General features: G+C 48.3%; 1 protein-coding gene across 8 annotated transcripts in view; it reads left to right on the top strand.

Annotated features, from left to right (window-relative positions):
* CHD9 (chromodomain helicase DNA binding protein 9) overlaps positions 1 to 15,923 on the top strand; it is a 1,629,153-nt gene that overhangs the window by 1,372,054 nt on the left and 241,176 nt on the right. For all 8 annotated transcript variants that reach the window (XM_069216350.1, XM_069216347.1, XM_069216351.1 and 5 more), the window contains one exon: positions 13,363 to 13,531. In XM_069216350.1, coding sequence (XP_069072451.1) covers positions 13,363 to 13,531 — 169 coding nt within the window. The remainder of the gene's footprint in view (positions 1 to 13,362; positions 13,532 to 15,923) is intronic.

The following is a 15,923-nucleotide window of genomic DNA, read 5'->3' as shown; positions in this document are numbered from 1 at the left end:
TGCAGGTAAGTAAACCACCTACAGGGTTCAAAGTTGGGTCCAAGGTAGCCCACCGTTGGGGGTTTAGGGCAACGCCAAAGTTACCACACCAGCAGCTCAGGGCCGGTCAGGTGCAGAGGTGAAAGTGGTGCCCAAAACGCATAGGCTTCAATGGAGAAGGGGGTGCCCCGGTTCCAGTCTGCCAGCAGGTAAGTACCCGCGTCTTCGGAGGGCAGACCAGAGGGGTTTTGTAGGGCACCGGGGTGGACACAAGTCAGCACAAAAAGTACACCCTCAGCGGCACGGGGGCGGCCGGGTGCAGTGTGCAAACAGGCGTCTGGTTTGCAATGGAGTTCAATGGGAGACCAAGGGGTCTCTTCAGCGATGCAGGGGGGGGGGGGGGCTCCTCGGGGTAGCCACCACCTGGGCAAGGGAGAGGCCTACCTGGGGGTCGCTCCTGCACTGGAGGTCGGATCCTTCAGGTCCTGGGGGCTGCAGGTGCAGTGTCCTTACCAGGCGTCGGGTCTTTGAAGCAGGCAGTCCCGGTCAGGGGGAGCCTCTGGATTCCCTCTAGGCGTCGCTGAGGGGGCATAGGGGGGTCAACTCCGGCTACTCACGGGCTCGCAGTCGCCGGGGAGTCCTCCCTGTAGCGTTTTCTCCACAAGTTGAGCCAGGGGCGTCGGGTGCAGAGTGCAAAGTCTCACGCTTCCGGTGGGAAACGTGTGTTGTTTCAAAGTTGCTTCTTTGTTGCAAAGTTGCAGTCTTTGTGGAACAGAGCCGCTGTCCTCAGGAGTTCTTAGTCCTTCTAGATGAAGGGTAGTCCTCTGAGGCTTCAGAGGTTGCTGGACCCTGGGAACGCTTCGCTGGAGCAGTGTCTTTAGAAGTGGGGAGACAGGCCGGTAGAGCTGGGGCCAAAGCAGTTGTTGTCTCCGTCTTCTCTGCAGGTTTTTCAGTTCAGCAGTCCTCTTCTTCTTAGGTTGCAGGAATCTATCTTGCTGTGTTCTGGGAGCCCCTAAATACAGAATTTAGGAGTGTGTTTAGGTCTGGGAGGGCAGTAGCCAATGGCTACTGTCCTTGAGGGTGGCTACACCCTCTTTGTGCCTCCTCCCTGAGGGGAGGGGGGCACATTCCTATCCCTATTGGGGGAATCCTCCATCTGCAAGATGGAGGATTTCTAAAAGCCAGAGTCACCTCAGCTCAGGACACCTTAGGGGCTGTCCTGACTGGCCCGTGACTCCTCCTTGTTTTTCTCATTATCTCCTCTGGCCTTGCTGCCAAAAGTGGGGCCGTGGCTGGAGGGGGCGGGCAACTCCACTAGCTGGAGTGCCCTGGGGTGCTGTAACAAAGGGGGTGAGCCTTTGAGGCTCACCCCCAGGTGTTACAGTTCCTGCAGGGGGAGGTGAGAAGCACCTCCACCCAGTACAGGCTTTGTTACTATCCACAGAGTGACAAAGGCACTCTCCCCATCTGGCCAGCAACATGTCTGGTGTGTGGCAGGCTGCTAAAACCAGTCAGCCTACACGGGTAGTCGGTTAAGGTTTCAGGGGGCACCTCTAAGGTGCCTTCTGGGGTGTATGTTACAATCAAATGTACACTGGCATCAGTGTGCATTTATTGTGCTGAGAAGTTTGATACCAAACTCTACAGTTTTCAGTGTAGCCATTATGGTGCTGTGGAGTTCGTGCATGACAGACTCCCCGACCATATACTCTTATGGCTACCCTGCACTTACAATGTCTAAGGTTTTGCTTAGACACTGTAGGGGCATAGTGCTCATGCACTTATGCCCTCACCTATGGTATAGTGCACCCTGCCTTAGGGCTGTAAGACCTGATAGAGGGGTGACTTATCTATACCTGTAGGCAGTGTGAGGTTGGCATGGCACCCTGAGGGGAGTGCCATGTCCACTTAGTCTTTTTATCCCCACTAGCACACACAAGCTGGCAAGCAGTGTGTCTGTGCTGAGTGAGGGGTCCCCATGGTGGCATAAGACATGCTGCAGCCCTTAGAGACCTTCCCTGGCATCAGGGCCCTTGGTACCAGTTACAAGGGACTTACCTGGATGCCTGGGTGTGCCAATTGTGGAAACAAAAGTACAGGTTAGGGAAAGAACACTGGTGCTGGGGCCTGGTTAGCAGGCCTCAGCCTACTTTCAAATCATAACTTGGCTTCAGCAAAGGCAAAAAGTCAGGGGGTAACCATGCCAAGTAGGCATTTCCTTACACATGGCCACTGAGGTTTCAGAGTCCTTGGAATGCACAGGGACACATTTGCAGTAGGAGCCGTCCTAGCAGTTGCTGTCTTGTCTTGGTTCCCAGCGAAGTCCAGCAGCGGTTCCTGTGTCCAGGTTGCAGAAGTGTCTTACAGATTGATCTTGCACTTGCAGACTAATCTAGGGCCCCACCCTCAGGGGAGCCCTTAAGTAACACAGGAAAGGGGTTGGACAGCTTCTGCAGTAACCCACCTATCAGGGAGAATCAGGGATGCTTATCTGGTGGACTGCTCAGTCCGATGCGCCAGGGTCCCCTGCACATCAGATTTCCAAGATGGCAGAATCAAGTGGCCACCTGACAGAGTTCCAGGCACCTCTTTAGGGGAGGAACTGGACAGGGGGGTGTAGTCACTCCCCTGTCCTATGTGTGGCTTCGCCCAGAGCCTGAGCTGGGGGTTTCTGCACTGGAGCAAACCGGTTTATGCAAGGAGGGCACCAAATGTGCCTTTCAAAGCAGTCTGGTGGCTCTCAGGTGTACCCTCATCCTAGCCCAGAGACACCCATTTCTAAAGGAAATTATTTGTTCTGACTTCCCCTGCCCGAGTTAAGCTCAGCAACAGGGGGGCAGAACAGTGTCTCTGGTCTGTGAAGCATTTGCTTGCATGCAGACCCTGCAAGGCTGCGCAGGCAGATATTGGGGGATCCTCTAAGGAGCCCCCACAGTACATGGTATCATGCAGCTAATACTGGAATTGGTGTAGTTGCATGATTCCAACATGTTTGATACCAAACATGGCTAGGTTCGGGGAAGCCATTATGTAATTGGACATCTTGTGTTGACCAGTGTCCACTACCTACCTGAAGATGGCTTCCACGCACTTGCAAAGCCCAGAAAAATGGGGTCTGGAGTTTGCAAGATTGCCTCTGCTCATGCAAGGCACCCTCACATTTCAAACCATGCATTCTGCCCTTGGTCTGAAGGGCCTACCTTAGGGGTGACTTATAGGGTCAGAATGCAGTGACCATGATACAAGGGGAACCTTATATCTGGGCTGAAAGGTGCATGCACCATTTCACACAGGCTGCAGTGGCAGGCCTGTAGTCACAGTTTTCATTGGCTCCCATGGGTGGCATTTTACATGCTGCAGCCCTTTGGAGTCACCTGGTGTACCAGTGCCCTGGGTACTTAAGTACCAAATGCAAGTGACTTACAGGGGTACCTCAGAATGCCAATTGTGTGTAATGGTTGCTTACCAACTAAATTTAGAAGACAGAACACTGCCACTGGGGCCCTGGCTAGCAGGATCCCAATGTACTACTGTCAAAACACACTGACACCAGGTAAAAAGTAGGTGCAACCATGAAGATCCCGCTTTCTTACATGTGCCTCTTCACTGCAGCTAAGTATACGTATGTCACCCCTAAGGCAGGCTTAAGATCCCTAAGGCAGGGTGCAGTACAATTACTGCATGGCTATATCTGCACAAGTGGATATGGCCCTGTAATGCTCAGCGCCATTGATGGGCATTGCAAGTGAACCTGGAAGCCATTTTAAGGTATGTGCTGGACACTTGTCAACACGAGTGACCCGGTCACAAAATGGCTTCACCAAACCCTATGGTATCAAGCACCTCGTCTTGATAAATCCGGGCTGATCTCAGCCTCGTATTTAGTTGGACATGCACAAAGTGGGCACCTTAGAGGTGCTTCCTGAACCTCACTAGTCTCTTGGTGTGCTGACTGACTAGTTAAGTCCAGTCTGCCACTACAAGACACATGTCTGACCCTCTGGAGGTGAGAACCAGCGCTCTCAGAGGTCGGAAACAATGCCTGCTCCGGAGAGGGGTGTTACCACCCACTCCAGCAGGATGGCTAGCAAATCTGCATACCAAGGCCAGGGTCTTCAAAGACCATGCTGCTTTTGGCATGCACACTCCCTGGCTTCCCTGTTCCTGCTTGTCAATTTGGCACCAGGACAGGTGAGAAAATTAGCAAGTCAGAAGGCGTGTACCACCCCTGGGCTAACTCCACTCCTAAAGTCAGCTACCTGAGGTGAACACTTGAAGAAGGGTTCCACCATCTTGGCTATGGTCGGAAATAGGCATTCTGGGATAGGGATATGCCCACTCCCCACAGGAAGTCATCACAGCCAGGTGTAGGCACCATCCCAAGGATAAGTATCCCATTGTCTACTACTCTGCACTCCCCTAAAACGGCCCTAAAGTCAATATTTAGTCATCTCCCCAACACCAGAAGCCAGATTCGCCTGGCAACAAGAAGAGGAGGACACAGAAGATCCAGAAGAGCGAGAAGAGCGAGAACTGTGGACGCCTTGTAAACTTTTGGCACGAAACCCTGCCTGCTTACCTGCTGCCATCCCAACAATCACGACTTGTCTTGCAGCTGTGGGGACTCCAGAAGCCTTTGAGGTTCTCCAGCACTTCACCAGCCCGTCAATATCTCCCTTAGAGTGGAGGAGCCACTTCCCTGCTTCTTGCAGGCACCAACCGCAATGTCGACTTCACCGGCCTGCTGACCTCTGGTTCCACCGTTGCAGCAGCCATGCAGGAGGAGGCTCCTGTGCTCCAAGAGGTCAGTCCTGTCTCCCCACCAAGTAAGAAGCACCAAGGATCCACCAGAGTCCAGCTGCACCAACACCTTATTGCACCTACTAAGACTTGGTAAAGCCCACCCCGGACTCCAACAGCAGAACCGAGGACCTGCCGACGAGGAACGTCAGCATTGCGGAGAATAGCCTTCTCAGTCTTCTGTGCCCTTGTTATGTCTCTCCTTATGCAGGTTACCCAAAGAACTCTATGCGCCTTGGTGCAGGAGCACCATCACTAAGGATACACTGGACCCAAGTGCCCCGGCCCAGGTCCACAACTTCCAACTGTGTCCCCCTACTCTCTGGATGCCCACCAACCGAACCCCCGTGTTGGGAGCTCCTGGACTTGTCCCCATGTCCGCCCTTGCATTATTTTTCCAGGTAGCCCCACCCCTAATCGCTAAGTGCCCGGTGCGCAGGAACCCGACACGGCCAACACCACTGCACCCGGACTCTCTTGGGCAGGTAAACCTGAACTGCTGGTCCTGTCAATAACTTTGCACCCCTAGCATCTACCCTGTGGGGATCCTCCCATGAACTTCCATGCAGCCATACTACTTAGAACTCGTGCTGCATAAAAACACATTTGTCCACACTCAAAAATCTATTTGAGACCGATTGGTTTGAAAAATAGTTACTTTGTATCATATGCAAACACCAAAACATTCGCAGAAAAGTAAACACTGTAGCAGTTCTTAGTACGATTCGCAAGTGTGTGTGTCTCATTTATTGACTTTGCACGTTCAACAAAAGCTTAGCTCTACCCTCGGATAAGCCAAACTGCTTGCGCACATTAACACAAAAGAGAGCTTTGGGATTGTCCTTTCTACCCCTGTAAACCAATAAGGGTCGCCCTGGACTATCTGCATAGTGCCCCCTACATTGTGTCATTGCATAGATAGCCAGCTTCCTACAGTTGTCCATCTACACAAAGTCAAGAAAGAATCAGGCATCAGCGTGAAAGGGTGATGCTTTTATGTGTTTCCAACGTTATTGGCGGGTCGAGACAGTTGATATTGAGTCTCACAACACCACTTGCTGGCTCATAGGAGCAATGCTGAGAAAAAGCTCCAGTTCCAGGCTGGGGCTTGGGTGTATTCACAAGATGAGGAATCTGGGGGTAGATAGAGTATCCATTAGAAAGAGCGTTAAGTGGTTAAGTAACATGTTTGTTTGTTTGTTCATTGCTTGTGAAAACCCAGGTAATATTGAAGACATTAATGGCTCTTTTCATGTATCCAACATAAATTAACTAATCTATCAGTTCTATTTCATTTTCTCATTGCCTGTGGTGGGAGTTGTAATGTAAAGTCTGACTCCAGAGTCTTAACTTTAAACAAGGTCTGGATGGCTCACTTTAAATTACAGATTTTTTGAGAAGCAAAGATGTGTTGAAGTATACTTCTGATGGATAGGACTATCTTCAGGTTCCTCGCCTATTAAAAATCACTGAACACCAGAATTGATCCTGAAAATGTTCTACCACAGCAACAAAGACCCTTTAGTGTGTCCTTCATGGCTCACAGACACACTGTCAGGCACCGGATCCAGCATTTCCTCTAAGGGTGGCAAACCATTATCTTAGACAAGTGAGTCATCCAAATTGTTAATTGGGGCTAGCCCCTCCCCTTTCTTTCTACACAGCAGCTCCTTCCACTACTATCAGGGTGGCTGGTGAAGGGCCACATGCTGGTCTTTAAGAAGGAAGTGCACACCCTTTTGGCTAAAGGGACCATCAATATGGTTCCAACCTTGGAAGTAAAAACAGGATGTTACTCCTGCTGTTACATTGTGCCAAAGGACAGACTGAGTTTTACGTCCTATCTTAGATCTTCACTTTCTTGCGAATTGAAAATGCTCATGCTAGCTTAGGTCCTGTATGCCCTAGACCTGGTAAAAAAATTGCAAGGGAAACATGTCACCCACTCCCAAAAACGAGAGGTTTAAACCCTTGTAAGGACTGTCATGAACAAAAATCTGTTAAATACCTCCAGGAGGTATGCCTGTGGTCAGAACATGTCTCCAGAACCTGTGATGACTGTGCCACCAAAGGCCATACGGGAACCTGCATGCCAAACACCAGAAGACTCCGCGTCATAACCAGTTGAAATTGAAAGGAAGGTCCCATTCCCACTGTCAACGTAATTCTCATGGCAGGTCTTTGATGCACGTTTTCGGGTAAGTCTAAAAAGAAGCACAAGAAATTAAAACAGAAATCGTCCACTTCCCACCACTCTCAAACTCTAGAGTAGGTGTGAGGGCGTCAAAGTGCCTCCTGGTCTTGCTTCTGAAGAGCAGCTTCTGAGATTGATCCCAACTCAGCATCAGTAGAAATTTATGGGTCCATCAGCAATGACACAGCAACTAGAGGCCTTTAGGGAGTCCACTGTGTATATTTGGCATGCTTTCGGTTCCCTCTGGCAGACAGTGCCAGCTGCCTCCTACGCTGCTACAGTAGTGTTTTGTGATGCAGTAGGTCAAATCCTGCTGGCATTTCCAGTGAACCTATGGGCATCTTTAGCTCAAACCGAACAGGACGGTCTGGATGCTGCAAAATTTATTATAAGATGTAGCTTCGACACAACTGACTGCTTGGATCAGATAGTGGGTATGAGTGTGGTGCTATACCTGGATGAAGTTTACGGGATTCTGTGGGGGTGTTCAGGCTTCCTTAATGGACATGCCATTTGATGTCTGTTGCGCTTTTAGTGTGAAAGTGGACTCAGCCCTGGACCAGTTTAACGAAAGCCATGCCACAGTGTGTTCTCTCTGGACTGTCTGTCTCTAGTAGGAAATTTCCTCTGTGGTTTCGCCCCTTTTACAGTTACGTTAGAGGTTTCTAGCACCCGACGCTTGGAAGAAGCATTGCATCCGCAGCCCCAAGGCCATAGAGAAACCAACTACCGGTTCAGGAGTGATCAGCAGGCGGCCCTCATCCTTGCCTAGTCGGTGACTGACCCGAGAAGCCCACTGTGCCCTGCTTGCATCGCCAGAGTGACCCCCGGGTCTCTCCATTGATTTCTATCTAAAACCAAATTCCTACTTTTCACACTGCATCCGGCCGCCCCTGTGCCGCTGAGGGTGTATTTTGTGTGCCTGTTTGTGACCCCTGGCCCTCCACCCCCAGTGCTGTACAAAACACCCCTGGTCTGCTCCCCGAGGATGCAGGTACTTACCTGTAGGAGGCTGGCCTGGTTTGTAGTGGGTACCTTGGGTACTTTCTCCTTATACCAGGTCCAGTTATCCCTTATTAGTGAAATGTGGTAATAGTCTAGCAGCTTAGGCTGATAGAGGTAGCTGGAGCAGAGCAGCTTAGGCTGAACTAGGAGACTTGCAAAGCTCCTGCAATACAATTTATAGTTACACAGTACTTATACTCAAGTAAAGGCAATACTCTGTGTTACCAGAAATAAAGGTAGTTTATTTGGGTGACACAAGGCCAAAACTATCTTGGAGGCAATACTCCTTCTGGAGGTAAGTATTATCCACAATATATATACTAGTCACCAAAATAGGATAAGTAATTAGACATAGGAAAGTACGAACAATAGGAAATGCTATAGAATGCAATGGGAGTAAATAGGTCTAGGGCCAACCCAAACTATATACTAGGAAAGTGGATTGCGAATCACAAATCCCCCCCCTAGACAAGTGTAGTATGTAGAGAATCGCTGGGAGAGAAAGAAAACCGGGGTGAGTAAAATAGCCCACCCCAGAGCCCAGGAAAGTAGGAGTAAAGTACTGCAAGATTCCTTAGGACACACTACAAGTTGTGATAAGAGCTATTGCAAGAACCACGCAAGACTGCAAACAACAATTGGTGAATTCCTGGACCTGAAGACCTGCAAAGAGAGGAGACCAAGTGCAGAAGTCAGAAGAAGTTCCAGGAAGGACAAGAGCCCCTGCCAAACTAGAAGAGGTTGCAAAAGAGGAGTCCTCGGTTGACTGCAGAAATGCACCAAAGGAAGATGGCTGCTGGTTCCTGCTTGATGCAATGGATGTCCCACGAAGAGATGTTGGATTCGTCCAACAAACCTTGGTTCAAGCAAAGTCGCAGATTGCGTCAAAGTGGCATTGCCTGGGCCCAGGAGGGACCTGGGGACCTCAACTGGGACTGAGGAGGTAGAGGGGGCTACCAACACTGGATGGAACTCACAGATGACCAGGCAGCACCCACGGAGGTCCCAGGACACTGGGGCAAAGAAGGTGCAAATTGCGGTTGTTGCAGCACTACAAAAGAAGGTCCCACGCCGCCTGAGAACACTCAGCGAGTGTCACAGGATAGAGTGCTGGGGACCTAGGCTAGGATGTGCACGAAGGTGTCTTGCAAATAGTGCACAAAGGCCTCAGGAGGTGAAGATGACGCCGTGCACAGGGGTACTGACGCAAACGGGGAAGGCAAGCTCTTACCTCTTACAAATTGGGACAGCAGGACCTTAGGACAGTTTGTGTTGAAGGGGTTCACCTCCTGTGTTCCAAGGAGCACGCTTGTCGCCAGGAGAGGAGTCCAAGAGAACCAGTCGTCGACTTAGAAGGTGCCTGCAAGAGCAGGGAAGTGACTCCGTCACTCAACGCAAGATTTCTTTGGTCCTTCTGGTGCAGGGTGAAGACAGGGAGTCACCAGAGTGTGCACACTGTGGAAACTGTTGCAGTTGCTGGCTGGAGCTGAAGTTGCAGAGGAAAATTAGCCCTTCTGGATACTTGGTTGCTGTTACAGCGGTTCCTGGAGCAGTCTGTGGTCGATCCGAGGTCAGAGGATAAAGTAGTAGTTGCAGAGGATTCCTGCTGGAAACTTGCAAGTAGAATCGGCAGAGAAACCCACAGGAGAGACCCTAAATAGGCTTGAGAGGGGGTTGGCTACCTTTTCAGGTAAGGACCTATCAGGAGGAGTCTCAGACGTCACCTGCTGGCACTGGCCACTCAGAGGCCTCAAGAATGTCCCCACACCTTGGAAAACATGATGGATGAGGTCTGGGACACACTGGAGGAGCTCTGGGCACCACCCCTGGGGTCGTGATGGACAGGGGAGTGGTCACTCCTCTTTCCTTTGTCCAGTTTCGCGCCAGAGCAGGGACTGGGTGTCCCTGAACCGATGTAGACTGACCTATACAAGGAGGGCACCATCTGTGCCTTTCAAAGCATTTCCAAAGGCTGGGGGGAGGCTACCTCCAGCCTGTTATGCCTTTTTCCAAAGGGAGAGGGTGTAACACCCTTCTCCCAAAGGAAATGCTTTGTTCTGCCTTCCTGGGACTGCGCTGCTCAGACCCCAGGAGGGCGGAACTCTGTCTGTAAAGTGGCAGCAGCTGTAGCTGCAGTGCAATCCTCAGAGAGCTGGTTTGGCAGTACTGGGGGTCCATGGTGGAGCCCCCAGGATGCATGGAATTGACTCTGCAATACCAGATTTCGAGTGGGGGGACAATTCCATGAACTTAGATACCTTAAATGGCCATATTCTGAGTTACCGTTGTGGAGCTACATAAAGGTATTGACCTATATGTAGTGCACACGTGTGATGGCATCCCCACACTCACAAAGTCTGGGGAATTGGCCCCGGACTCCTTGGGGGTACCTTTGCTAGTGAAACAGGCCTGTGAAACGGTTTGTCTGAGCTCCTTATGGGTGGCAAAAGACATGCTGCACTTCATAAGGATGTCCTGGAATCCCAATGCCCTGGGTACCTAGGTACTATATACTAGGGACTTATAAGGGGGGAGGTACATTGTGCCAATTGAAATTGGTAAATGAAGTCACTAGCCTATAGTGACAAATTTAAAAGCAGAGTGAGCATAAGCACTGAGGTTCTGGTTAGCAGAACCTCAGTGACACAGTTAAGCACTACTGGCAACACATTCAGGCCACAAACTATGAGCACTGGGGTCCTGGCAAGCAGGATCCTAGTGAGACAGGCAAAACACATTGACAAAATGGATTTTCACTGTGTGCACTGGGGTCCTGGCTAGTAGGATCCCAGTGACACAGTAAAAACACACTGACACACACTCACAAACAGGCCAAAGGTGGGGGTAACCATGCTAGAAAGAGGCTACTTTCTAACATTACCTGCCAGGAGACTGGAACCGAAGCACCCCTAATCTCCATAGGCGTCTGTTATTTGGGCCCTACTTTGACCTCTGCACCTGACTGGACCTGTGTTGCTGGTGCTGGGTGTTTGGGGTTGACTTGAACCCCCAACGGCGGGCTGCCTATGCCCGACACTGAACTTGTAAGTGCTGTACTTACCTGATAATCTAACTTGTACTTACCTCTCCCAGGAACTGTTGATGTTTACTTTTAAAATAGCTTATTGCCATTTTTGCCAAAACTCTGTACATTACTGTTTTAATTTCAAGTTCCATATTTTCCTATGCCAAGTACCTTACAATTTATGTATTTACGTGAATTCTGAAGCGTGTGGTTCTAAAAATAGACAAGAATATTTTTCTATATAAAAACCTATTTGCCCGGAGTTAAATCTTTGAGTGTGTGTTCTAATTTATTGCCTGTGTGTGTACAACAAATTCTTAACACTACCCTGTGATAGGCTGACTGCTTGACTGCACTACCACAAAATAGAGCATTAGTATTATCTAATTTTACCACTATCATCCTCTAACGGGAACCCTTGGACTCTGTGCACACTATCTCTCACTTTGAGATAGTATATACAGAGCCAACTTTCTACAGGCACTGTTAAGACTATTTGTCATCTTTATATTTTTTTAAGGCTGCCTGATCAGTTTTCCTTTTTTTTGTTTTTATCACCTATTGTATGAGATTTCCTAAATGTTTACAACATATGTTTCTGCTGAAGCCCTTTGTGAAGCCACAATGGAACTTGAATTTGTTTCCCACTTTGGCATTGAGTGCACCCCATTAGAGCCAATGCACAATTGTTCACTATGTCTTTTGACCCTGAAAATGGTCTTTGTGGTTGAAGTCACGTCACCCTTTCGTGTGAATGAACTTAGACACTCTCAGTCCTGCCGTCTACAGCATTATTTCCAGACAAATTGATGTTGAGAACCCAATTTGCATTTCTGCCCAAGGTAGTAAAACCTTCCCAAGTGAAGCAGGCTGTCACCCTTCTGAGTTTCTTTACTCTGCATCACCCCATGAAAGAGGAGGGGACATTTCATCATCTGGACCCTGTGTGAGCACTCAATTTCTACATTGATCCTAACAAGGACCATCATGTGGATGATCAGCTCTTTGACGCAAAAGAAGGGCAAGGTAGTGCAGAAAAGACACATCTGTACGTGGATAGTTCTCATCATAAACATATGCTTTTCACTAGCTACGAAGCAGCCACCTGAAGGGGTGAGTGCTCATTCAGCTGGACCCCAGGCTGCTACTATTTCGCTAGCCACAGAGTGCCTTTGCTGTATATTTGTCAGGCGGCTACATGGAATCACTGCACACATTCACAAAGCATACTTTCTTGACAGTCAGGTCCATACGGATGGCCATTTTCCCCATTCAATCCTGCAGGGCTTTTTGTTCTGAGCCATTCCGCAGACCCGCCACCTTGAGGTGTAATTATTTGGTGTTTAATCACAAGCGAACGAATCTGGGGTTAGAAGTATCTATTAGAAGTGTGTGTTATTTACTTTTGGTAGCACTCTTTATGGTGGATACTCTAACTGCAGATTCCTCACTGGTCCTCTCACCACCCCGTTCTGTGGAATGGGCTCTGCATCTAAAAAGGTCTCAGTTGAGAGTTTTGCACACAGGTCAAGCAATTTATGGATGGACTTTTTGTCTGAGGGCACCAACAAGTCTTAGAACGCAACTGACGTTGCCTCACTTGTTACTTCTGGAGTGGAACATCGATGTGATGCCCCCAAGTGCCACCTACTGGTGCGCAGAAGTATTGCTTTCGAGTTTCTTGATCCATTCTTACGCCTGTGGAACTATTAACAAGGTGAAGAATCTGCAGTTAGAGGATCTAGCAGAAAAAGTTTTACCAAAGGTAAGTAAACCATTCTTTTGATCACTAATAGTTCTGATTTGCTTTTGCATGATAAAGGTTATTGAGGCAATTGGAGACCGTGCTGTAAAATCTCAGTGACAAACCTGAATTCTTCAGTTCGGTTCTGGAGAATACAGCTAGTTAAAACCTGGTTCATCTTATTCAGTGACATAATTACATGTTACGTTCATGGGTGGATTTTACAAATTTGCTTTGGGTATTAGAAGGATAGATAAAGAAACTTTGTTTATTGGCCTGAAGTATTTTTGCCAGAATGATATGAAATATCACTTTCCAAGTGAACTTGGAAAGTATGCTTCTATACTCGGAAAGTGTGCACGTATGCTAATATAGCCTGTGGTATTGTGCTTAAAATTAAAACGCAATTGTTCTGGTTACAGCCACTTTTAAGTGTGTTTCAAATCCACATGTACTACTAAAACATTAATCTTGAAGTTGTTACTTTCCTTGGGGATGTACACCTTGCTTGGTCATGCGTTTTCAGTGAAATGTGTTTTATTGACTGGGAAATCTTGGTGATCAATGTATTGTTTCTTTACAATGTCTATACTAAACCCATACCTTACTTAACAGGATGGTGGGTTAAAGCTGACTTTCCAAAAGCAGGGACTAATCCAGAAGAGGACACTTGAGAGTGATGAGGCCGAAATGGAACAGCAGCAATATTTAGCAAGGCTAAAGGAGCTCCAGAGCGCGTCAGAGAACAGTCTTGTGAATTTTCCTAAATCTCTCCCAGCATCTGGTAAACATTATGATTTTTGAGAAGTTTAAAAAATGAAGAGCACCATTACGATATGAATGAAATCTATGTTACATAAAATGAAATCCTTTTCTCGTTACTTTGTTCATTGTCACAGCCTCTATAAACGTTACTTAACATGTTCCCTTCATCACTAAAATGTCAAATGGTCTCAATGTTGATATCCACATTTCAACTTGAAACTTGTAAGTCCAGCTTTACCACCTTGGAGGCATGGATTCTTGTTTGAGGAGCACATCTGAATCAGTTTTGCAGGATGCTACTGATCATGCTATCATAAACTGTAAAGCTCTCTGTGTCCTTTCCTTAAAACACTGACTGCCATCAGGCCTTGCAACAATAGAACTGATGTATTTTTTTTCTAATTTTTCTTAGGGTGTTTATCATTTATTTTCTACCCCTATCCCTCACACCAAACAGTGAATAATACTCCTGCTAAGTTGAAACCACATCATGCATTTAACTGTTTTTATACTCCGCCATTCTGGATCTGTGGACCTTTCACTGAATCTTCATAATTCAACTGTTCCAGTATTTTATTAGTGTCTTTTTTCACATAACACTGATGAGCCAAGATGTTTTAGATGCTTTTTTGTGTTTGTGTGTGTTTTAAAGGAAAACGTCTTATTGGCATTCAAATTTGAGCAGCAAGGTTAAGAGGCCACATGCAGACCTCCATAGAAAGAGTTTTAGATCTAGCCAAATACCTTTTGTAAATGTTAGATGGATTAATTAATGGCTCAGAAGTTTCTTCAGAACTCAGAAGTGCAACTCCTATTCAGGCGTTGCTAAACAATCTCTCCTGGGTGGTCCCCAACTTAGCAGCATCAATCTGTGACTATTCGACTAAGGAAGGCAAGTTTGATTTCCTTTATTTTGAAAATTCCCATCCTCACAGGTGGCTTTTCTTTTGACCAACTCAAATTGGCATGTTAGGAATAACTCTCCTTTAAGTTGAGTCCATTCCAGAGGGCAGGCATATAGTCAAAGAACCTTTCCAACTTGTACAGCAGTCATCCCATTCCTTTTGAGGCCATGAGTCTGGCGGGCAGCACACAGGCCAGAAGGGAAATCAGTACCCTAATTTCTCTTCCCCTGCTGCAACATCTACCAGATCAATTTATTTTGCCCTTAGTGACCTATTCCCACCCAGTGAGTGACGGGATGGGGGTGGTGCTTAGACATTGTAAGTGCAGGGTACCCGTAAAGGGTATAGGTCTGTGAGTTTGTCAAACACGAACTCCACAGTTCCATAATGACTACACTGAAATCTGGGAAGTTTGGTATCAAACGCCTCAGCACAATAAATGCACACTGATGCCAGTGTGGAATTTATTGTAAAATGCACCCAGAGGGCATCTTAGAGATGCCCCATGAATACCAGTCCGACTCCTAGTGCTCGGCCGACCATTTTCTGCCAGCCTGCCACAACCAGACGAGTTTCTGGCCACGTGGGGAGAGTGCCTTTGTCACTCTGTGGCCATGAACAAAGCCTGTCCTGGGTGGAGGTGCTTCTCACCCTCCGCCTGCAGGAACTATAACTCCTGCCGGTGAGCCTCAAAGGCTCATGCCTTTTGTTATAGCACCCCAGGGCATCCCAGCTAGTGGAGATGCCCGCCCCTCTGGCCACTGCCCCCCACTTTTGGCAGCAAGGCTTGAGGAGATAATTAGAAAAACAAGGAGTCACCCACCAGTCAGGACTGCCCTAAGGTGCCCTGAGCTAAGGTGACCCCTGCCTTTAGAAATCCTCCCTTTTGAGATTGGAGGATTTCCCCCAATTGGATTAGGGATGTGCCCCCTCCCCTCAGGAGGAGGCACAAAGAGGGTGTAGCCACCCTCCAGGACAGTAGCCATTGGCTACTGCCCTCCTGACATAAACATACCCCTAAATCTAGTATTTAGGGGCGACCTAGAACCCATGAAATCAGATTCCTGCAACCTTCCAACCAAGAAGGACTGCTGACCTGAAAGCCCTGCAGAGACGACGGAGACGACAACTGACTTGGCCTCAGCCCTACTGGCTTGTCCCCTAACTCAAAGAACCTGCTCAGCGACACATCTGACAGGGACCAGCGACCTCTGAAGCCTCAGAGGAGTGCTCTGAACCTGAAAGACCAAGAAACTCCAGAGAACAGCTGCACTGTTCAACAACAGCAACATCTTGGCAACAAAGAAGCAACTTTTAAAGAACTCACTCTTCCCAGCGGAAGTGTGAGACTTCACACACTGCAGTCGACGCCCCTGGCTTGAGCTCCAGAGAACCAACACTGCAGAGGGGACTCCCAGACGACTGCGACCTCGTGAGTAACCTGAGATGACCCCCCTGTACCTCCACAGCAACGCATGCAGAGAGAATCCAGAGGCTCTCCCTGTC

This window comes from Pleurodeles waltl, chromosome 12 (assembly GCF_031143425.1).
Source record: "Pleurodeles waltl isolate 20211129_DDA chromosome 12, aPleWal1.hap1.20221129, whole genome shotgun sequence".
In the NCBI taxonomy this organism is placed as follows: Eukaryota; Metazoa; Chordata; class Amphibia; order Caudata; family Salamandridae; genus Pleurodeles; species Pleurodeles waltl.
The sequence above is the reverse complement of the archived record's forward strand: the minus strand, read 5'-3'. Positions and strand labels throughout refer to the sequence as shown.